Source organism: Phacochoerus africanus, chromosome 10 (assembly GCF_016906955.1).
Source record: "Phacochoerus africanus isolate WHEZ1 chromosome 10, ROS_Pafr_v1, whole genome shotgun sequence".
Lineage (NCBI taxonomy): Eukaryota > Metazoa > Chordata > Mammalia > Artiodactyla > Suidae > Phacochoerus > Phacochoerus africanus.
The window spans coordinates 117,116,054-117,140,991 of NC_062553.1; the positions used below are offsets into that span (position 1 = coordinate 117,116,054).

Consider the following 24,938-nt stretch of genomic DNA (forward strand, 5'->3'; position numbering starts at 1 on the left):
AGAGGGGAGAGAGAGAGAGAAAGAGAGAGAGGGAGAGAGAGAGAGAGAGAGAAGAGACTCCCCGGCTCCCTCCCTCCCTCGCACACAGCGACTGGAGACGGTCGGAGAGCAACGCGCTGGGAGAGGAGAGACCACCGAGAACAGCCCCGCGCTCTCACACATACACTCACACTCGGCTCTTTCCTCTCCCCCCCACCTCCTCCTCCTCCTTCCACCCCCACCACTAACACCATCTCCTCCTCCTCTCTGCAACAAGAAAAAAAAAAGCCATTTACAGGTATTTTTTTTTTTGATCCGCATATTTATTTATCCTCCCCCCCCAACAGTTTGTTTACAAGTATTAAAGTTGTAATTGGGAGCTGCCAAGACACATCTGGATTTGTGTTTCTTTGTGTTAGGGGGTGATGTGCAACTAATTAAAGGCAGACTGGCAGCGTCTGCAAATTCTAAGGCTCCCCAAATAAAAAGAGACTGGTAAGTGATTGTTCTTTCTCTTTCTCTGGCTTTTTGCTCTTAAATGTTTGCTGTCCGTTGGGATTGTAAAAGTAGATTATTAATGCTGAACTCCAGCAATAAAAGGCGTCGCTGTATTAATTTATTAATTAATCTGCACCCGCCCCTCCTCCTGAATGTTAAATATGACCTTTGATCTCTCTGTCTCTGGTAGACCAGACATACAATATTAGGCATGTACAGTCACATTGTTTAAAGGCAGAACAGGATCATGAAGTGTGGATGTCTAATTTAGCTTGGGAATAGGACTGTAGTTATTTGTGTGTGTTTTATTTTGTTTTTTAAGGAAAATCCAAACAATAGCTGTGGCTTAGGTACCTTTTTCATGCTCCAGAGATGCATTGATTAAACAATAATGACCTGGATAGTGGGCACAATCATTTTCTACAGTTTCTGGTGGTATTAAACCTTGAAGGAGGAAGGGGGAGGTGATGGTAATAAGGAAAGCTTCTGTTTGGAGACACACTCTAATCCTCTGAAAAGGGGACATTAAATTATTTCTTTATTTGGAACAAGGTCAAAAGACTAAAATGTTGAAATGTTTCCCTCCACTCAGTGTGCTGGTGTCTATGCATGGTTGGCATAACTAGTTTTTACTGAGTAGCAGTTATTATGGTCTTGCAGTTACAATGTGATTCGCAGAAACTGAAGCTATATGCATATTCTTGCTGTGTCTTCCCCCACCCCCTTCCCAGCATCAAGAATATTTAGCCAGGAGCATTTTGGGGGCACCCTTTGTATTGCCTTCAGACCTCTGAAGGGAGCAGTTTTCCCTAATGTGAAACCACAGAGGTGGTTCCTGAGTGATTAGGGACTTGCTGTGATTGAAAGATGCCTGCTAGCTTCTAATCCAGCCTGGGGTGAGGTTCCTTATCTTGATTTACTTTGCCTAATAGGGATTTGTTTACATAAACCCCTCTTTTTAGGGCACCTCATCATCAGGTCTTGAAGTTTTTGCACTTGGAGTTTGGGCATAAATGGCTCATTAATCTAATTATAAGCATAATTGCTATAATTGATATCCATTTTGAAGTGAATATTTGAGACTGAGACTACTGGGCCCCCATTTAAAATTCCCTGAACTCCACATTCTAGACTAATATGTGGGTTTCAGAAGATGTCTCAAAAAATATATTCTGGCTGGAAAAAAAAATCTGGAAACAAAGAAACTGGCTTTTTAGGTTAATATAGACTTTAGGTTTTTGCTTTACTTCTTAAAAGGCTGTGGTGTACCTCTCTCTCTGTAATAAACAACTAAAATACCTCTTCCTAAGCATAATAATGGCCTGTAAGCAAAGAGATGAATGCAAATACCCAGTTATCATTAAACTTTCCTCCTAAAGTGAGCAAAAGGAAAAAAAAAAATCATTTTAATGGTCATTTCTTCAGGTAATACCTAAAATGAGCCCCCACCATGACCACCACTTTTACTCACTGTAAAAATCAGTGACTGTGAGAGATCCTCCAAAAGTCTAAGCTTTCCTCTTGTCTTGGGAAGAGACCAGAGTCTCCATTAGGAATTGTTGGGAATGTTCTTACAGAGACTGCAGGCACTTGGTTTAAAACCTGTGACATTGTTTGTATTATTTAAAAATTTTCTATCTAGTCCATCTTTTTCTTTCTTTCTTTTAAACAAGTAGAACACCATCCTCTTACCCCCTCCAAGCCCCACCACCAAATGGCTTGTACAATTGAGACCTGTCCTTGGTCCATTGAATTAAGACCCTAACAGAGCCAGCTGTGCTGGGATTCAAACTAATGACCGCAGACACAGAAGGACACTGTGGCAGCTGGTAGTTCTTTTTTCCCTGCCTCTTTAGTTCAGATTGTATGTGGGCAGTCTCTTAGCTCTCAGTTGTATTGTGTTTGCTTACAGTTTATACTCGGATGTATTGTAGACTTTCTCAGTACTTCATTTGCTAATTTCCTGTTCATTTTCCTCATAGGGCCATAGCTGTTTTCTACTTTAGAGCATTTGCATGCCCAGGCAGCACTTGTTCACACATTTCATAATGTTTAAATGCCCTCTGCTTATAGGTAGTATCGCCCTCCCACCCCTGATTTGCATGTCTTTAGCACTCCAATTGCCCTTTTCCCTCGGCATTTGTCACCCCCCGTCTTTCCTCTTTCCCTGGGTACCCTGGCTATTAATACATTTTCTCAGGAGGGTTATAAGAATAGGGGGGAGGAGCCGTGGTGTGCTGTGGGGAGGGAGGGAGCGGGGTTGGGAGCGTGGGGGAAGGATGGGAATGGGGGGGAGGCACGTCTTGATGATTGTCATGCAAACGACCTGACGAAGAATGTGGGAGCTTTCAGTGTCTGCGGTGGGGTTGTGAGGGAGGCCGTTTATTTATTTTTCATCTTTTTCCTCGTGCAGCTCGTTGGAATGACTTTCTTTATTTTAGTTGTAACAGTTGGAGGATAATGCAAAGGAAGACGCTGCCTGGGAATTCACCGTCTGTGGACATGCGCCCCAGAGAGGAATAAAGCAGTCCTCACCTTGCTCTCCCCACCCAGACCCACTTTCCCCTCCCGCCTCGGCCCCCACCCCGACACCACCATCACCCCCTTCCCTCCCCCCCACCTCCCCCCCTTTCCCACCCAGGTGTCGGACCAGACGGTCCCCACTTCCACCCTGCACCCCTTCTTCCCCCCCTGCACCATGAACACCAATGTCTGCGTGGAGCCCGGGCCGAGCCCGGAGGCCCCGGGCTTGCCCAAGGAAAGCCACCTGCCCGAGGGGGCCCTGAACAGCCTTGTGGATTACAACTCGGAGATGGAGCGCTACCGCTCCTTTGCCACCTCCTTCTACAAGACCAACGGGGGCGCCTTCCCGCAGGCGGCCAAGATCGCGCGCATCACCACCCCCATCTTCCCCAGCAGCGCCGCCGCCGCCGCGGCCGCCGCGCGCATCGGCATGTCCCCCTGGAACTGCGACAACGCGGCCACCGCCGCCGCCGCCACCGCCATGCTCTGGGGCAGCGGCGGGGGCGGGGGCGGCGGCGGGGGCGGCGGCGGCGGCGGGGGCGGTGGCGGGGGCGGCGGGGGCGGCAGGAAATCCTCCTCCGCCGCCGCCTCCTCCTCCGCCTCCTCCTCGGCGATTCTCCCCGCCGGCGGCGGCGGTGGCGGCGGTGGTGGTGGCGGCGGCGGTGGCGGCGGCGGCGGCGGCGGTGGCGGCGGCGGCGGCGGCGGCAGCAGGACCAGCATGCACCACCGAAACGACTCCCAGAGGCTGGGGAAAGCTGGCTGCCCGCCAGAGCCGTCGTTGCAAATGGCAAATACTAATTTCCTCTCCACCTTATCCCCTGAACACTGCAGACCTTTGGCGGGGGAATGCATGAACAAGCTCAAATGCGGCGCTGCTGAAGCAGAGATAATGAATCTCCCCGAGCGCGTGGGGACTTTTTCCGCTATCCCGGCTTTAGGGGGCATCTCATTACCTCCAGGGGTCATCGTCATGACAGCCCTTCACTCCCCCGCAGCAGCCTCAGCAGCCGTCACAGACAGTGCGTTTCAAATTGCCAATCTGGCAGACTGCCCGCAGAATCATTCCTCCTCCTCCTCGTCCTCCTCAGGGGGAGCTGGCGGAGCCAACCCAGCCAAGAAGAAGAGGAAAAGGTGTGGGGTCTGCGTGCCCTGCAAGAGGCTCATCAACTGTGGCGTCTGCAGCAGTTGCAGGAACCGCAAAACGGGACACCAGATCTGCAAATTTAGAAAATGTGAAGAGCTAAAGAAAAAACCTGGCACTTCGCTAGAGGTCAGAGGAGATGATTTCTTGTTTCCCAGTTTCCCCCCCTCCCTCCTCACTCCCCTGTCCTCTCCCCTTCAGGGCTTCTTGTCTGGCTTCAAGATGCAGTACTCCTTTCCTGAAGCTTCATTCAGGTTGTAAGATAAAATCGTAGGTGGTTTGCAGAGGGCTTGGCCTCGCCGCCACCCGCCCCAGCTGTGCTACGCCTGGAACCGCCCTCCAGATGGGGAGGGAGCCCCTCCTTTTTAGCTCTTGGGGGAAAACTAATGTAATTGGTTTGAAAAATCCGAAGTTTCACATTCAGTGTGGTCAGAAATTTCCCTTGGTGGTTTAAAATGCCCTCATTATTATTTTTAAAAGCACCTCTGCCCAAAAGGTTGGACATATCACATTCCATATACTTTTATTGGATGAGAGAGACCATTGGTGGCCTGGTTGTAACAGAGAGGCCACAGTTTGTGGCACACAAGACTACATTCCCATTCTCTCTCTCTCTCTTTCTCTCCCCCTCTCTCTCTCTCTCTCTCTCACTCACTCTCTCTCTCACACACACACACACACACACACACACACACACACTGAGTAATCATTGAAACTGAAATGCATGAATTCAGAAGGGGATTTTCTACCCGCTTCTAGAGTAATTTTTCTCTTCTCTATGACAAAATGTTTTTGTTTCCTATTTTATTTTCTGCGTATTTGGTATTTTTTCAGAAAGTGGAAATAGTGTAGAAAGTGGAACACCACTTGCAATTTTTAAGGAGATATGACTTAAAGAGGTACAATTAGGTCCTTTGGGGCAGGTGATGGTACTTTTATTTAAGAACTGTGTAACATAGTTTAGAAACAAATGATTCTTAAAACTCAGTTACAAAGAGTATAAATTTGGGGTTCTCCATTTAACAAAGTAACCCTTATGAAACCAAATTGTTCTATACACCAAGCACTGTTTTGGTTGATACCCTATGAGGTAAATAATAGTTTCTTTTTTCTATATGTGCTTAGAATAATGTACAGATTCTCACTGAAGTACTTTTAAATTAGGCTTTTTAGTTATGTTAAATACAAAGGTTGATGTCTTGGGTGGAAATTTTATATGGTGACCTGATTAAAACAAAAAAGGGAAAAATGTAAAAGCAGAGGTCAGCGGTTTTGGTGGTATAGTTAGCAAAGAAATATGGACTGTTAATCATATTTAGCTCCTTGATATAATTTACAGAGTAGATGGCTAAATGTTGATATAAAGGTGATGGATTTAGCCTTTGGGAATATTCTAAGGTCTGGAGTTTAGGCTGGGTGATTCTCTCAAGTTATCATCAGAGGGACACCTACACATTCTTTTAAAAAATTGTGAGCTTGGCTTAAAGGAGTTTTCTCCAAGAAGGACTGGTCTTTAAAAGGAGAAAGAAAAGTTAAAGATCTTTGTTGAAAGTTTGAACTCAAATGAGATACATATATAAGTTTTATTAATATAAACAAAAACAAATAGCACTTGGAGATTCTCAAAAATCAATACTATATTGAGATCATTATTGATTTTGATCAAGTCCATAGAAATATTGCATTTATTCCTCTTTTTAAGAGAACCCATCTCTGTTGAAAGTTTGAGTTTACTCCAGGGTGGTTTATTATATTTCCTTTGGCAACTCTGCTTAAGCAAAGATCATAGCACTTATAAAGATGCCAGTCCCTGTATTTTCTTAGGTGGCCAAAATTATCTTTTAGCTTTGAATGATCTTTTCTGGATTGATGTAACTTTGCTGGTCTCTGAGGCCCATGGGAAATTAAAATTCAGTTCATACTAAAACCTCCTGTTAATGCCCAAGTGATAAGGACTACATGGCTCCCCCCCACACACACACACACCCCTTGAACTGTAGTATCTAGCATTAGAGATTTGGTGTTCCTAGGTGGTCTTCATCTTTAGCCAGACCCATGCACTGACTGACTCAATTTAGGGCAGGTAGTAGATAAGACCATAGAATAATTCTGATTTATTCTGCAAGGAACCTTCCTGAAAGAGTTCATTGTGAGTACCAAGGGGGGGGGGTTTGGGTACAACTTTCTATGCTGCTTTATCAGTCTAAACAAATTTCCTAAGTTTCCTTTTTTCTTCCTTTTGTTATTTTTCCCTTAAACTTGTTCAGATGTTTAAGATCCTTAGGCTTGTTGACCACAAAACTCCATGGCACTACCTTTTCTTCTTTTGAAAAATTCACCTGCAAAAAGTTCTGTTCATTTTCAGAAAGTAGGGTGCGGATAGGAGGGGAAACACATTTCTCTCTTTGTAGGACTCTCTGAAGATGTTCTCCTAACTATACATGCCTTCCTGTTGGAGGATTGTTCTTGATTTATTAGTGGCATGCAATTTGGCAGAAAGAGAGATTTTTTTTTTTTTTTTTAATTGGCTAAGATTCTATGTAGGTCATTTTAAAAAGGCAAAGGTGGCATGATTGCCTTTAGCACACATGTAATGACAAAGTTATATTGTAGGAAACCAGCTGGATACATGTCAGAGTGACAGGGTGTATGTGACTTAACCAAAGCTGGAACAGTGGTTGCAGGATGGTGAAAAGTCCCCTCTGCTGACCTACTTCCCTCTCTGACTTGGTTTCTGTAACTTACCATCACCTGTAGAGGTGTTTTAGCTGTTGGGTAGACTCCCTAGCTGAGGATAGTGATTTGAGTAATTTGGGGATTTATTATGAGTATTACCTGTGGGTTTCAGGTATAAGTTCAGTAGCTAATATTTGTTGGCTTTAAATTATGGACACCAATTAATATCTGGATTATAGTCATTACTAACATTCTTATTTATCACTTCAAAGCTCATGTTCCCTTCTTCCCTCTGACTTATTCTCATGTCCAAGACTGAGGGCATAATCATATTTTCAGGGTGAGTAAACTGAAATTAAGACAAACTCACATGGATATGTTGGGATTCTTAAAGCCTCCTCTCTGGCATTCCTTTTAAAACTTCTCATTTCTACATTTTCCTGCTTAGTCTCATGTTAAGACCATCTTAATTGCTTAGAAATATGTTTGTAAAATCCCTCCCCCTTTATAATATTCCATTCAATAACAATGCACATAAAACAAATTTAGTTTTTCTGTGATATTGTACTCTGTATAGTTGCATATAACACTATTCATGTAATTATTACATTAAAAAATCATCACTAGTTATTCAAAGCAGTCCTTACAATATTGTATGCCCCTGTGCAACAAAACTTACCTTAAAAATTTGTATGCTAAATGATGAACATTAAGTTCCTAGATGTTTTAAGAAACATGCTCATGTATTATGACAATAAGTTATATGATAGACCTTTGTCTCGTGCAGCAGCTGTGTTTCTGATACTAAGATATAACTTTTAAAAAATATCCCAACCTGATATGACTCAAGGGATACAATCATCCCATGGGCAACCCAGCCTTGTACTCCCTGAACATTGTTCAGGTGACATGATTGATCTCTGTGGGACAGCATTAGAGACCACACAGATCTGGTTTCTCTCCCATTAGCTGATTTATGGAATTACATTAGGAAGCAGCGCCTCTGGAGATTTCCCTGCCCCCGCTCTTGGCTCTTGGCTGCAAGTTCCACACCCACCACCCTGGCTTTCCAGGAGCTGGAGGAGGGACTTGAAAGAGGCACATTGTAGTGAAGAGACGGAGAAACTGGAAGGTCAGGAAAAAAGATGGTCTCCTCTTTCTGTTCTCTCTTTTTAAATTTTATCTGCTGAATGTACAGGCCCAAAATAACTTTCCACAAGTTAGTTTGAGTTTCTAAGGGGGTCTGATGGAAAACATCCAGATTTTGTCCCACACTTGATAACTGGCTTTAGAAGAGTGTTTTGAGAGAGGAAAGACACATTCTCTATACATACTGTTAAGTTCTAAAAGCCCCATCCACACAAATGGCCATTATAAAATTTTGGACAAAACATTGTCTGTACTTTGTGCAGGAAGGTGGTACCTGATTCCCAAAGAAATTTGTTTGTAGACCGTACATAAAGTAAGATTTCCACTCAAACTCAGAATCGGTATAGTTAAGTAATGAAACCAGTCAAAAATGGAATATAAGTTTTTAAAGTTTGGTAACCAAAAAAATTGAAGGTAAAATATAGATGTTTCAGATCTTTAATTGAGACATCTGCCCGTTTGTCATTTTAAGTCATAATTCAGAAATGAATTTTCAGTTTCCAGTTTCAAGAATCAAAAACATGCCAGTGTAAAAAATACTTTTTTGTTTTAATCTAAAAATGCAAATATATAACTACCAAAGGGAAAGAGGAATCTTTTCAATAAATTCAAACAAAAGGATGGTATGTCAACACTAGAAAGTAATATACAAATAACATGGGGAAAAGATTCTGAATTTTATAAGTGATAAGAAAAAAGCTCAGAAAAGTGTAGCTTTGACTAAAGTCACAAAATCGATTTGTGGCCAAGGCATCAAAGTGTAATACAAGTCCAATGAGATTCTCTTTCTATCACTGCATTTAATATCGGTGGTCAAAATTGTTTTTAAAAGAACCGCACATTTAGTAGTAATTCCTAAATGAAAATAATACCCCCTCCCATCCAAACATCATGTAAATTTTAAGCAGTCTTTTAGAAGGCAATTAGGTCTAGTAAAATAAAAACAATTAAAAGCATTTGTAAATTATTCTGCAAGAATGTTTGAAACTCAGTCATCATCAAACAAAATACAAATAAATAATCAGAAAGCCAACAACAAACTTTAGATTTTAATTTAATCACATAAAAATATTTGGAGAGTTTACATGAGAATGGAGAGTGTATCTAGTGATGAAAGTTATTTGATTTTTAAGCATTTTAATGAATTGATGACTGAAGCATTGCTGCATATTTTGGTGAGTTTGACTCAGTCGTTTTCCTGGGTTAATAGCTATGAATTTTGCACGATTCAGACTTACAGATGGACAAATACGGGACAATTTCATAAAATAGTCTGTAAGACTGAAAATTGAATGGTTATTTAAAAACAGATGGGCGTTTCATCCATATTTGCTCTTGTTTACAAGGTTGGTCATTGAAGACCTATTCTGGGGTGACCCTGGAAGCACTGGTAGAATATTCCTTCTGAATACAAACATAAAATGAAAAAACAGAGTGTTCCCCAGGAATAGGTTGAAGTATGTTTTTAAAAACTCTTCTGACGTAGTTGGTGCTCTTAGAACTTACTGTTCAATTTCAATTGGTCAGATTGTCTCAATATGAAGTTTACTTTTACCAGAAAACAATTCACTTTCTTATTTTGCTTTGGAAAAGCATAACAAAATGTCCTGCCATCCAGTAAATTTCATGAGAGTGTATATGCTTCATTTTCTGACATTTATTTTTATTCATATTGTAGAAAGTATTAAAAATAAGCTTATTCATCATATAAAACATCTAATTAAGGTAATAGGTTAAAACCAAGGTTTATGGAAAGGCCCATGTAAGTGTGCAAATTGGAGAAAGGACGACTCCACTTTTAGTTTTCCTCTTATTTTTAGATTGGTTTTTAAAAAGCAAAAAGGAACCCAAAGTAGTAGTAAAATGTTTCATTTTTTATCAGGGTGATTTTTTCAGTCACTGATTAGAATGTCACATGGTCTTCACCAGGAAAGGAGAGCACTCTAGAAAAGCTCATTGTTTAACAGCAACAACAACAAAAAAAAACAAACCAGTTTTCAAGGAAGTACTTTATCAGGTGTGATCAGTGTAAATTTTGAGGATGTTGTGCACTCCTTTTATTTATCTATTTTTTAATGTTATCCTCTCACTTGTGCTGCAGTGCCTCCCATTCCTAATATACTTTTTTCCAGGTAGCATGACGCTGGTCTCCTCAGCAATATCAAAATACTGGGGGAGGGGCACACGGGTGGTTTTCTCCTTCAGTCATATCTTGTTCCATCATATGCAAACACCTGTCCTGAAATTGAATTATTCTGCAGGGTAATCGAAAAGCCTCCCTCCATTCGGCATCATATGTTTTCTGTTGTTTATTGAGTTATGTTGCACCATACTTCAGATGCGACAGCCATTTAATAATGTTGAAGACTTAGCTCTGCAGGGGCTAAAAGGATCCCAGCAGGCTTGTTAACTTCTACTCTAAAACATTATGAGAAATATTTTTTCCTCTGTGAAACTTCAGGGCTTTCGCTTAATTTATTTTAGGAGCATAAGAATCCACAGCCAGGTATGAGAGCGAGCCTGTGGAATTTTTTTTCCCTTTGTCTCTCTCTTTTAAAAACATATTTAACCCATCTATTTCACTTTTCATTTCTTACTCAAAAGATAGTGGCAAAGCAACAACTGCTTTTTCAGAGCATTAATACCGAAGATGTATTTCTTTGGCTGATATAAAACCAAATATAAACTATATTTAGAAAATATACTACTGGTTTCTTGGATTTTCATTTCTTTTATAAATAAAAATTATATTGGGGCCATGGGGCCACACTTAGGTGATAGGTGGTGTGGGAAAAGCCACGAGTATGAAGTAACTTACTGGTTGGACATAACTTCTTTGAACTTTACTTCCTCAGTTGCGAAATGGACGTAATAATATCAACCTTCATTACACCTTTTTAATATTGTTTATGTAGGTTCATGTTCTTTGCGTGCTGAAAGACGCTATACGATTTCTTGCTGATTTTAAAATCACCAATAAAAAGCAGAGAAGATGACAATTACCTTCACAGATAATTCAGTACACTGACAGGTTCCTTGAGTTTTCAGAAATTGAAGCTTAGGTGTAGACCATTTTGTGGCTTTGTGTTTTCTGGATATTTGTTTTAATCATGCAGTTCACCAAGGATCTGGCTTGCTTTCACCTGGCAAGAGATAAACCTGATAAACAAGTTTCCCTTGTTCTTGAACCTCGTGATCAAAAGCCTGGGAAATCTGTGCAGATTACTTAGTGACGTCAGTCAATGTGTGAGCCAGTTTAGAGAACTTAGTACTCTTCCTCCCTCCTCACCAAAGGCACACAACTGTCATTAATTTCTATATCTTTTAATAGATTGTGTATGTGTGAATAAGTGTGTGTTTCACTTTACCAACTCGATACCTTTGTTTGGCTCCTATTGCCTTTATTTGGACAGACACAAGGAGTTTTTCTAAATGTGCATTAGTGAGTTTAAGAAAATCATTGTAAGACATAGTTAAGTGCTTATCACAAATTCTGGTTGGATTGCATATTTAACAAATATTGGAGAATTGTAAAGTTTTTTATTTTTATTTTTTGGAGGATGGGGTGTGTGTGTGTATGTGTGTTAGTGTAGGATGTAAAACAGGTAGACATTTGGAAATTAAAAAGTGAAGTAGAGCTTTCTTTTCTTTGTTCTTTTTGAGAGTATTTATGAAATAAAGAAAATCAGTGAGCAATAATAGAAAGGCCTGGTGGTTTTCTGGGAGAAAATAATGGTAAGCCCTTAGAGATTTGGAATACTAACCAAGAAAGCATTAAAAACAAAGGAGAAAGGGATAGTCAAGCCAGGATACAGTGCAAACTCTAGAAAGAGTTTTGTTTGGACAGGATATGGATGTCTGCTTTGCTTTAGCAGTTATAGAAATTATGCAGAGAATGGAAACTATAAAGGGGGAAAGATGGTATTTTCCTAATTTGAATAAACACATTTGTTTTGGGAGACAGAGCTGAGTCCTAAGTTCAGTGCAATGGCAGCCGAATTAGAGACGAGGAAAAATAGATTATGTTTCAGCTGATGTTATTATATTTACTTATGTCTTTGATGCATTTGGTAGAACAACTCCAAAGTGTAACTAAAAGAATACTTCCAAGATGGGTGGAAAATCAGATCCCATTCGGGTCTTCAACTAAATTCATATTTCAGAGGACATTCTGGAGCAAGTGAAAAAAAGTGTCAAACTGTGAGGAAAACTGAACTGAAAGTGCCATTTCTTGCTCAAGAACTTAAAAAGAAACCCCAAAAAACGAAACAACGCTGGGAGTTCCCGTCGTGGCTCAGTGGTTAATGAACCGAGCTAGTACCATGAGGTTTCAGGTTCGATCCCTGGCCTCACTCAGTGGGTTAAGGATCTGGCATTGCTATGAGCTGTGGTGTAGGTCGCAGACACACCTCGGATCCCACATTGCTGCGGCTGTGGTGTAGGCCAACAGCTTACAGCTCTGATTCAACCCCTAGCCTGGGAACCTCCATATGCCATGGGTGTGGCCTTAAAGAGACAAAAGACCAAAAAAAAAAAAAAAAACCCAAAAAACAGACTCTGGATGATTGATAGTTTTAAAAGGATAGAGATCAAGTAGGTTGAGAGAAGAAAGGGATAAATGTTTATAGATCAGGAAGAGTCATGGGCATTGCTGTGTGTTACAGCAAATCTGGCAAATTTCAGAGAAGATACATTTTTCCCAAAACTTTACAGAGGGAAAAGAAATGAAATAAATTTTTAAAAGAATAGCAGACTCTGTTAATTTAACTGTGTGGAAATGATTATGAGCGATGGTGCATCAGTGGCAGAAAAATAACTGTGCTGGGGAAAGACTTCTTCAGGGGAAGTCTTCTTGTATATAGGTTAAATGAGATCAGTGATGGTTTTCATGGAGTCGAAAATGAGGGAAAGAGATAAAATTCTCAGTTGTTTGTGGATGGATGAGAAGTAAGATGTGGAATCTTCTAGCACGCACTACAAACTTTGTGTGCTCTAATTTTCTTTCATGAAAAATGGAATAGAGAACACAGGCCTTTAAAATTCCAAAGGATATACACATTGGATCTTCTGTATAAGGCTGCTGTCTATAGAGTTAAGTGTGTTATGAGTGGAGTGGTTTTGGATTATGTGCCTGTGATTCTCTTCACATGTGTATGTTATTTGTATGATGTGAAGCTGTGTTTTTCAAACTGCAGGAGACAACACATGAGTTGTGGTCCATGAAACTAATGTCTTGGCTTATCACCAGGATTTTTAGAAAGTAGAGTTGAGTGAAACAGAAAACGTGTGAGTGTATCACATGTAGTAAGAGTACATATTGTTAAACTTCTGTTTCAGTTGTGTATGGACACATAAATGTATGTATATGCATGCACTAGGCTGTTATGTAAAACATATTTCTAACTGTTGGTTGCAGTCAAGAAAGTTTGAAAAACACTAGTTTAGTGACAGCAACAACACTATTGAACAAATCTGTAGTGAGGAAAGAAATTATATTTGTAAATGGAACAATGTTAACAAGATAAAGAACAAAATTTAAATGTGTTTCTATAAATAGTATGTCTTTAATTCTCCTAGGAAGGTCTGTACCTATGAGGTATATTCATGAATTTATGGTATATACAGAGCACATGGTATAGCCTTGATCAATTCAATTCAGTTCAATGTATCTTTAGGTAGGAACTGTTATTTCCTAAGATTTGTAGTAAGTACTGTGCATACACACACACACACATACACACACACACACACACACAACCATGGAACTCAAACTTTTCTTTATTCCTAACTGCCTTTTTAAAATACCATGTAATTCTCTCACTCTGTATCTTACCCTTTCATCCAAGATACTTAGTTGCCTACTTACATTCTTAATTCTCTGTCCAAAAAAATATACACATTCCAAATGATATAATTGTAATTTTAGAGAACTATAGAAGCCATCTTACTCCTGTTTGTAAGCCTTGGGATTTCTTTATTCATCCTTGGCTTAGTTCTTCCCAGATCTAGATAAGAAATATTTCTATCTATGATCTATCTGGCAACTCCATGTGGTTATGTTGTATAGTATTAAGTTTTCTATTAGTATGCCGCAATTTTTTAAGGAATAAGAAAAGGAAAGGGAATACTTGCCTTGAATATTTGAACATAGTGAGAATCTACAGTAGACTTGTTGTTTCAAGCATATTTTGCAGAGTAGTGGAAATCCTTGTGGGACCTGAATAAGGGAAAGGGCTACATTGAAAGAAGGAAGTAAAGGAAGGAAGACAAGGAGGAAAGGTGGGAGGGAGGGCAGGTGACTGTAGTATTACAGATTAAAGGGAAATAAGAAAGGAGCATGTTGGCAGAAAGGAGTGCCATGCGCAAGACCATATTCATGACTCTGGTTTAAATAAGAAATTAGTAGAAATGGTTAATGCCTCAGATTTTTTTTTCAAAGATGCCATGAGTCTAGGTTTAGGTTCACCAGAACCACTCAGCCTTGTTTCTTTTCACTTACCATAGTGGGAAAAAAATAGTTTCATGTAAACTAACTAGTTTTTTTGTCCTCCTAATTTCTCTATAAGAGTAATTTGCTCAAGTCTACAATTTGAAACATAGAAATACCAGGCTGGGAAAACTCATGCTCAAAATTGATGGTGGTGTTTAGGGAGATAGAGGCCATCCAGTATCTATAAACATCAAAGTGTTCAAAAATATCAGTGTAATTTTTAAGTGGTTATACGCAGAACTCCCTGGAAAATACAGAATTTCACATATGGAAGAGACGCCAGAAAAAGCGATGAAAGGAATAAGAATCACTACATCTTATAAATCCTATGCCTGAAAAAAGTTAGGCTTATTCATTTACTCTGCTAGTCAGCTAACTATGCGGTTGTGACTATGTTTGCATGAAGATGGAACACATGATACATATAGAAAAAGAAGTACAACATGGAAGTTCCCCAAGGAGAAATTTGGATCTTAAGGACTTGCTCTATCATAGGATATGCTGATGCTGTTGTAGTGGAGAGTGCTTAAAAGTGTATGCCCTCTTAGTGAGGGAAATTAACCAAAGTGCATTTCTAAAGAGCTAAGTAACTTGCAGTAACTTGATTAAATTATAATTGCTCGATGTGTACCCTTTAATGTTATTCTTTAAAAAGAAAAATAAATCAAAAATTCTAATCGTGAATTTAGGCATTTAATGTAATGGCAGTTGCAGTTGTTTAAAAAAATTTTTTTTAAAGAAATACTCCAAAAGCAACATGTGATTCTCAGCAGTGTAGTTTTAACCAAGTACAGTTATTTTGATGATAACATCTAATGACTGTGAAGTGTTTGGAATTTTCTCTGAATTCCTCTGAGGAATTCATGGATATAAAACATGCTTTGGTTTTTAGACCAAAGGGATCTATCTCAGTGGTTGAATTTTTGTCATACAAATTCTGAACCAAATGAAATTCAGTGATTACATTCAAAATGTTATACAACTTAGTCTAAGAGAAAATTGTTATTGACACTTATTTTCACTTTTTATGTAATATAGAAAAAAAATGAATATTTTTCAAATTCTCAGCTCTATACTAATCAAAGAAAAGAACCATAATAGAGATTAGGTGTAACAATTGGATTTTATTTGAATATAAGTTAGAGGCTATCCAAATCATAATTATAGTTTTGATAGTTTTCAGTTTGTTTATTTTTTCTTGCTTTTTTTTTTTTTTTTTTTTTTTTACTGTGCCCATGGCATGCAGAACTTCCCAGGCCTTGGACTGAATCCAAACCACAGTAGTAACAATACCAAATCCTTAACCACTAAGCCACCAGGGAATTCCTAGATTTTTGTAGTTTTAAAAATCACCTTTTATGTTTTTTTTTAAGTGACCTCCTCCCATTTCTTTACATTTTCCATGAATATTTCTTCTTCTTGTCAGTAAAAGGAGACATTCACTGTCTGATTTTTTAAAAAATAACAAAAAATTTTTAAAAATTGTCCTACATCTTGGTCATGAAAAAAATGCTGGTGGGTTTTCAGTAGCTAATTAGCAATCTCTATCTCACCTCAAGGTATTGTTGCAGTCAACAGGAATTAGTAGAGTAACTTTGAGGGGAGATAGAATTATTTAATTTGTCATTGTCATTGTGAATTATATAGAAAATAAACTCATTTCTCTCTTTAAAAAAAAGAATTATTTAATTTGTGTCTCTGCCACATATGTGTGAATATATATATAAATTTAAACATATGAACATATAAAATTAATATTTTAATTATTCTTTACCATATTGATTTTATTAGCCTGATTTTTGCTTTTTGAATCTCAATTTTAATTTCCCTTCACATTCCCTCTTATACATAGGTTAAAAATACTATATAAAATAATTTTTGGGGAGTTCCTGTTGTGGATCAGTGGGTTAAGAAACACAGACTAATATCCATGAGGATTCAAGTTTGATCCCTGGCCTTGCTCAGTGGGTTAAAGGATCCTACACAGCGAACTGTGGTGTAGGTTGCACACCTAGCTTGGGTCCAGCATTGCGGTGGCTGTGTTGTAGGCCAGCAGCTGCAGCTCTCATTTGACCCCTAGCCTGGGAACTTCCATGTGCTGCAGGTGTGGCCCTAAAAGAATAATAATAATAATAATAATAATAATAATAATAATAGTAATAATAAAATAATATTTTTTCAGAAACACTCAATTTATGGATCATTGAAAATTTTTCCTCTTTCGCGTACCATCCAATTGTAGTTTATTTGTCTAAGTCTAAGAACATTTAATCACTAAACTACCCATTTGTAATACAATAAATTTACTTACTTGTTGGAAGTATGTGGGTTGAAGTGTTTTTACCAAAAGTGATTGAAATCTAATTCTATATAGCATTAATCAAGACACTTGCCTAAATAAAATAGTTACATTAGCTGCTAGGGCCAAAAGTGAAAGATTTTTTTGGCCACTTTTGGGTCAGTGTGAGTCTTGGTGTCAAACTCTTACTTTCTTTTCCTACCAACTCCTTCCTTCCCCAAACACACATCCCGCTTTGGAGAGTTGTTTTTCTAACTGGCTCTGCTGCCATATTGACTTGATTTAGCACCTGTACAACATAATAAGTAATCTCATCTTTCCATTTACGAAAGTTAGTTAAGTCACGGAGTTCCCATCGTGGTGCAGTGGTTAACGAATCCGACTAGGAACCATGAGGTTGCGGGTTCGATCCCTGGCCTTGCTCAGTGGGTTAAGGATCTGACGTTGCCATGAGCTGTGGTGTAGATTGCAGACGTGCTTGGATCCCGAGTTGCTGTGGCTGTGGCGTAGGCTGGCAGCTATAGCTCTGATTAGACCCCTAGCCTGGGACCTTCCATATGCCGCGGGAGGGGCCCTCAAAAGGCCAAAAAAAAAAAGGCAAAAGTTAGCTAAGTCAAAGTCATACCATCACAGTGGTGATGGGGAAGGTGGTGGTGTCCTCCTAGGCAAGGAGGAAGAGGAAGAACCCTCATATCTGCATGGCAGAAGGAGTAGCAGGAGCAAGAGTCCACAGAGAATCAATACCAGTGAAAAAGCTGTCTCTAGTTCCAGCATTAATCAGAGAAATCCTAGCCACAAATGTCAACTTGGTAACCAAAAAAGTGGAAACCTCCGTATAATCATATTTAAGACCTCCGGAAATTTGAATCATAAAACTTATGCAGTTATTTATTTGGTGCTGTCTCCCTTTTAAAGAGGGGTCTAGTATTCCAGTTAGTGGTAATTGATAGGTGTTTACATCTGGATTGTGGCCAAAATAAGATGTGAGTATACCAGAGACTTATACAGTTATATGATAAGTGAATCTGATTTATGAGAAAAATTAATCTGATAGAGATCACATACATGATACATATATATTAGAACAGAACGGAAAGAGAAGTTAGATGTGCTTTAAAAAGTAAAGACAGTATATACTTATATTAAACCATGTATTTAAACCCTGAGGTATTATTATTAAAATGGAGAATCGTTTTTATTAAGTAATAGTAAAGAATTGGACTGTGAGCTTATCGTTTATCATAAATTAATTGTTCTCTAAATTTACTAACCTATATCTGTAAGTGTGCTTCCTTATAATTCTGAAGTTATTGGATTATGATTTTTAAAATATATTATTTATAAAAAGAATATAGGAAAATATTTCTGCCAAACACATTTTGGGGAGTCTAACATTTTCTAGTTGTAATTTTAGACTAAAATCACTAATTATTTGTAATAACATGCATGTGTGTGTGTTTTCACATTCACAATATTGTACAGTATATATGGTACAATTTTCCATTTCTCCAATTAGGTTTTGAAATAGTGTCAATACAAAAATTAAGAACATATAGAACAGGAAGTTCCCCTGTGGTGCAGTGTTGCCACAGCTGTGACGCAGATCACAACTCTGGCTAAGCTTCCATCCCTGGCACAGGAACTTTCACAAGGCTTGGGTGTGGCAAAAAAAAAAAGGACCCCATGTAACTTGATATTTTAGCTTTCTTTGTGAATCAAATCAGAAAAAAAGTAGCTTTTTTTTCACTATCAGGAATCATTTTCCTTTTGTTTATCCATAACACTCCACAAAGTTTGAAAGTTACATATGAAGCCAAAACAAATAATCAAATATCTAAAGACAAATGATAATTCCTACTATTCTTTTTTCATATTTATTCATGTACTGCCTATTGCAAATATTCAGTGATTCATTATGTTCTAGTGTAAAGAGATAAATGCAGTGAGGGGTTCCACTTTCAAGGACTTAGATGCTCAGAAGTCTTAGAAACTTATAGTGCGGCTTCTCGCTGTGAAAACGATATTTCAGAAGAGTTTATAAGAGGCTGTATTGGCTAACTACTGTTTGAAATTGCTTTGCTTTTGGTTAGAAAAAGCATACTTCCCATCATTACATGGGCATTGGAAAGTGATTGGATGATTTATATTTCTTTAATTCATAATATGAGGAAACACAAAATTATTTTTGACTAGTGTAAGAATAATGGTACCCCCAAAATGCTGACTTCAGCTTGGGAAGTATTATATTAGAGTCATCCTGTTTCACAGTAGAATACTGAAAGCCTAGGTGAACCACTGAGATTTTTGGATTAGAAATTACATGAATAAATATTGGAAAAATACATTTAACTTTAGTTACAAAATTTGCTAATGTCATTATTATCTCAATTTATAACTTTTGTGGATTCTGAAGTAAATTTCAGCATCTGAATTGTCTTTCGTTTACTCCTTGAAAACTCATGTCTAGCTTTATTAAAAAATGATTCATTTTGTTTGATGTCCTGAATACTGCAACATTTTACATATTGTATATAGCTATATATGAATAACCAATCTCATATATCTTTGTACATGTGGAGATGTATAGATATCCAGTTTTGGCTTTTAGGAGGTGAGTTTTTATTAGACTTGACATACTTTAAGGGTGTATATATGTATGCACGCACACACACACGCATACATATATGTCCAATCTAAAGATACAACAGTTCACAAGACCACGTAGCAGGCACCAAAAGAGAAACTTAGGCTCACATGTTGAAGGTAATAGCTTTGGGGGTGCTTATTGATTTTCGATCTTTTAATTATTTCTTCAATACTGATTTAATGAAAATCAAACTGAAACACATTTCTGCCAGAGACATATCGATTGTTTTTGTATTCATTTTTTTTTTTAAAGTAAGGGTAAAATGTAGTCTTGGATGGCATAATTCTTTTATTCAAGAAAATATTTTTGCTTTTTCAAGTTATCTAGGAGGAAAACAAAAGGCATTCCTTTAAACTTGAAGGTCCTTCTGGGGCTGGCTCATACAGGGATGAATTCCCCCCGCAACACTATGCTTTACAGCAGTAGCAGAGTCCCAGAAAGAGAACTAGGGGCTGCAAGGTTCTCCCCAGGCCTCCTGGGAGCAGGTCTGCTGTTTGTCCGTGTTTGCACCTGCGTGAGCAGTGAAGGCTGCCTTAAACAATGCTCATCAACTCAATTCCATTCTTTACCTCCCCACCCCCTTCTCTTCCTAGGGAATCTGCTTCCCTGTCGCCAAGGATAACGATTTCCCACAAGCATCACTGAGATCCAGAAAGTCACTGTAATCTCATCAAGAGTGTGATTCCCCAGCTGGGACTCTTGATTTTATATAACCCGAAGGTGGCTTGCTTGGTCAAGGGGCTTAATCCCCCACGTTGATGTCCTGAGCCTCCAAACCATTTAAAATAGAGGTCCTCTGACAAAGACCACCTCCTCAGTTAACAGAATTAGAGAAGACTGCCCTCCAAATTAGGGCAGTCTTAATCAGAACCCATAATTTAACCCAGTATGATACATGTGAAAACAGGGTTGCTACCCTCATTTTGGCTGAAAAGTCCGTGCAGGCCTAAAGTAAATTTCCAGTGAACCCCGTGTGTATTGGGAAGGAACTTGGATGTACATCTTTGGTTTTGTGTGGCCTATTGGACACTCATTTGTTGCTTTTTTTTTTTTTCAAGTTTTTATTGAAGTATAGCTGATTGACAAGGTCGTGGTAATTTCTGCTGTACAACAAAGTGACTCAGTCATACATATATACATATCCATTCTTTTACCCTGAAATAAAACCTTGAGAGAAACCTCACTTCAGGTTTCTGGTGAATGCCTGGATAATTTGTTCCAATTAATATTACAATGGTTTTCCTAAATTTTCTCACACATTTTAGTTGATTTTCCAACGGATCGTTTTAGGGTTCAACCCCAAAGACCTTAAAAAAAGGGAGAAATAATTTTTAAAAGATGTGTCCTGCTTATCTTCTCCCTTCCCCTGCAACAATGGATTGTCTGTGTCCTTATTTATGGAGATATATAGTTGTCTCCATGTATGCATACTAATGTGTACACATCACAGTGCTATTTTTTGGCAGGTCATAATAGGGAAGAAAACTAACACTCTGCTTTTCTCATATTTGCATTATCTTAAGTGCTAACAAGCATTGAAAAGTGATTTTTTCCTCTTCACAGTGACCTTTGACCTCAGGTGGCCATTTGTAAAGCTTGCTTTTCCTAAATGTTGCAAATAAACCTGAGTATTGGAAAGGGGCACAGGATGAGCCAAGAGTTAGAAAAGAGATTTAAAAATGAAACTAAGACATAAGGAGTTCATCTCATTTAAAAAAATGTGCTCCATATATCTTTTCTGTTTATCTTCATAAACATATATGTTTATCAAGATACACGATATATAAGTATATACTTACAGTCTTGTTTCCAGTTGGCATCTGAGAGTAAGTTGGCATCTCTCTGTCATATACTGTACACATAAATGTGAATATATATGAATATATATGCACATGTTTATTTTTCATATGGGGTTCTGCAATGCATGGATATGCTTGGATCTAACTTGTCTTGTTAAAAATGACTACATTTAATATAAGTATGCATACTTATATAAAATTTATTCTTAGTTGGCATCAGGCAGCAAGTTAGCATCTGGTATAAACTTCTAAGTTTTCATTTAAGGCTTATATATGTGTGTGTGTGTGTGTGTGTGTAAAGCATGAATATTAGGATGAATGAATGTTATATTTTCTTATTATTTCTTACAGTACCTTTAGTACTGATTAAATAAGTGTAATGAGCATATATAATTGCATTTATCATTTAAAAGTAGAAAGGGGTTTTTCTCACTAACCAAATCAAGTGATAGGGATGGAGGTATGCATAGTGAACTGGGGAAAAGACAGGTTAAACCATGAGGAGGAAGGAGGACAATATTAAGTACTATTTTTATGGGAATAGTGGACCTTTTTGTGCTTTTAAAAAATACTTCACCAGTTAAATTTCTTATATACATAGATGCAAACTTGAATTAGATAGCATTAGTGTGTTCTTAACACAGTCATTGTGAAATTTATTGTGTTGACTTTGGGGACACATTTTTGAACTTCTTTTTTAGTGCAGATAGCCAAAAATAGTTATTTTACTCATTTAAATTTCATTCAGCATCTTAATTAATACAGGTTTATGTATTTAAGTATTTTTTTGCTTTTTAGGGCTGCACCACGGCATATGGAAGTTCCCAGGGTAGCGGTCACATCGGAGCTGCAGTTGCCGGTCTACGTCACAGCCACGGCAATGCCAGATCCGAGCCACCTCTGTGACCTACACAACAGCTTATGGCAATGCCAAGCTTAAATTGCTGAGCAAGGGCGGAGATCGAACCCGCATCCTCAGGGATACTGGTCGGGTTCATTACAGGTGAGCCCAAAGGAAACTCCCAATACAGGTTTTTTTGAGATGACGTTATTACATTAGGACTGTGTCAACCAAGTAAATGATATATAAGAAAGTAAATAAAAGCTAACCTTAATTGTTAAAGAGTGTTCGTAGTAGAAATTTTATATGTTTTCTGAAAAGTCAAGTGCTGTTAATGTCTTAAGGTGTATTTACAAAGCATGTGTTCTTTTATACCTAATAGATATTTTGGTGATATTCAGCATACCAATTTATATACTTATTAATGTTTAGCAGCTGTCTTCTAGTCTACACAGGCTTGTTGGGCAGGTCTAAGGAAAAAAATCAACTTTTTAATTTGCCTCATAGAGAAATTGACTCTCAGCTTGTTACTTCTTCCATACGTTCAATATGTACTCATGTGATTCTATTTTATAAAGAAGAGTTTGGCATGATGAATTGCTGCAAGGTTAATAAATAAAGGAAAATCTGGTAGCTAAACTTCTGTTCATCTAGCAGAAAACCCCATAGTAACTTTAAGCTTTTTATTAAAAGGATTGCTCCTACGTTTAGTGCTAGCTTATCACTCCTGTGGAAAATTATAGTATTTTTATGGTGCAAAAAGGATAGTTATACCCCATTGAGTATCATCGGTCACGTACATGTTTATTTCATGTATCTGATGTTAATTTGTGGAAAACACAGATGTTTTGTAATAGTGGTGTATTTTGTCAGTATAGGTTTCATCCGATTAAGTATAGGAATGTTTCGCATTAGGAGAGGTAATTTTGATGTAATATTTGTTTTTGTCCTGTCATAAAAGAAATTCTCCAGAATAAAGAAGTTACTTCACTGAATTTTAAACATCAGCCTTACATAGGCAGTATATGTATGTAGGAGACACAGATTTTAAGTGTACTCGCTGGCTGGTCTTCCTCCTATTGATAAATAGTTTTCACCTCCCCTTTTCGTCCGATTGCTGTCCATGTTCTAGGCCGTGTTTCCTATATTTTTTAGACCACTGTGTTTTAATCGTTTTATTTAGTGAATTACCATTAAATTCAATATTCTAATTTTTTTAATGTTCTAGGATTAAACTTTTTTATTAAATGTTGAAATATACAAGTCATTATGTTGTGTATTGCGGACTAAAAATATTGCTGAAGTGTAAAGGAGAAAAATCTAATTTTATATTGGCATAGAAAGAAAGCTTAACTTGTTTTCTTGCTCTTTTTTTATAGAGAACACCTGTTCCCAGCGCCGAAGCATTCCGATGGTTCTTTTAAAGCAGTAGTATATCTTATTTTCAAGGCATTTGGAAGTGAAGGGCAAACTAATGTCTTGTTTTAAGAAACTGCTTAGTCCACCACTGAAGAAAATATCCAGATATTATTTTCATTTTATGTATAGGGGTTTCTTCAAAAAAAAAAAAAAGGAAAAGAAAAGAAAAGAAAAAAAAGACATAGAAATAATCTGGGAGCTTGGGGAATTGGCCAGTCTATTTACTTTCAATACACTGATTCTTTCTTTGATGTAATTTAGCTATACTAGTGAAGTTGTTGTCTATTTTGAAAGTGGCTGTAAAAAATAAGTTTGGGTAAACCCCTGCTGTAAAATCATGTATCTTTGCAAAGTACATATCTATACTTCATTTTCAAATATATGTGTTTCAGTACTGTAAACTGTACAGATAGCAGCTTGTATTTTGTGTGTTTAGACACAAGGAGACAATCATGTCTGAGCATCTATGGAGATTAACAGTTTGTACACAACACTATGGTTCTGCGAGTTAAATCTGGAGCAATAAATTTTAGCTTTAAATATTTTTTGCCAGTTGTTTCTAGAAGCAGCAACAGCAGTGGCATGTTTTGCCATGCATCTTTCCGTAGAGACTTGATGCCAAGTTTTACAAGACTAAAAGATGATCATGCATCCAGCAATTACCTTCGGTTGTATTGTTCTAAGAGGGGAAGATGTTATGAAAGTTTCAATTAATCTTTTGAGCACTATATTAGAGTAGTGGTTATGCACTTGCATTGCTTACAAACGAGCTGTACAGAAGGGTATACCTCCCAAATCCTTAGTGTAGTTGACTTGTCTTGGGTCGCACTGTAAGGCGGAGTACTCAGAGTAGTTGGAACATGCAGAATCGGTTGTATAAATTTTTTTCTTTAAGCAGTGTCTTCTAGGATGCAAGATAAAGTATCATGTCTTAGGGAAGAAATTCATGACTGACTTTTATTTTTCCCCAGCCCAACATGGGTTGTATGTATTTTCTGTTTATTTTTCGCTCTTTTTTTTTTGGTAGAAGGATAAACACTTAAGAAAACATACCCAAGTGTTTTCATTCCATGTATGATATTAAAAGAGTAGTTTGATTTTTAAAATGTGAATACATAAAGGCCTCCTACATTGACGTGGCTGAGTACATTTTTAAGTTAAAAAAAAAAAAAGAATTAAACACATTCATGAAAGCGAGGCTTTTAAATCTCTTTTCATCTTCCTTTCTCAGAGCCTCCCAGTTGGAACAGTGGAATGTTCCATTGCTCCCATTCCCATTCTTGTCGCTGGATGCTTTTTATTCCTGAGGAGGCAGTGCCACAGTCAGTGGAATTCCATAAATGCAAACAGCCCTCAAACAAAAGGAGCGAATGCTTCATAGGACCTGTGCTACCTTTTCACATAATATTTGGTTTTTTTCTGGCATCAGGGGTCTTAAGGCTGTCCCATTAAGACAAATATTTGTGATGACATGATA

At 38.0% G+C, this 24,938-nt stretch overlaps 1 protein-coding gene across 2 annotated transcripts; it reads left to right on the forward strand.

Annotated features, from left to right (window-relative positions):
• On the forward strand, positions 1-24,437 carry CXXC4 (CXXC finger protein 4). Of its 2 annotated transcripts, XM_047799176.1 has the most exons (4): positions 1-277; positions 399-474; positions 2,919-4,270; positions 23,422-24,437. In XM_047799176.1, the coding sequence occupies exons 3-4, from the start codon at positions 3,176-3,178 to the stop codon at positions 23,464-23,466; spliced, it is 1,140 nt and encodes a 379-aa protein (XP_047655132.1). In that variant the 5' UTR covers positions 1-277; positions 399-474; positions 2,919-3,175; the 3' UTR covers positions 23,467-24,437. The 2 variants fall into 2 exon arrangements, with proteins under 2 accessions (XP_047655132.1, XP_047655133.1); XM_047799177.1 differs by lacking the exon at positions 1-277 and having other exon boundaries at positions 312-474.
• The last annotated feature ends 501 nt before the right edge of the window (positions 24,438-24,938 follow it).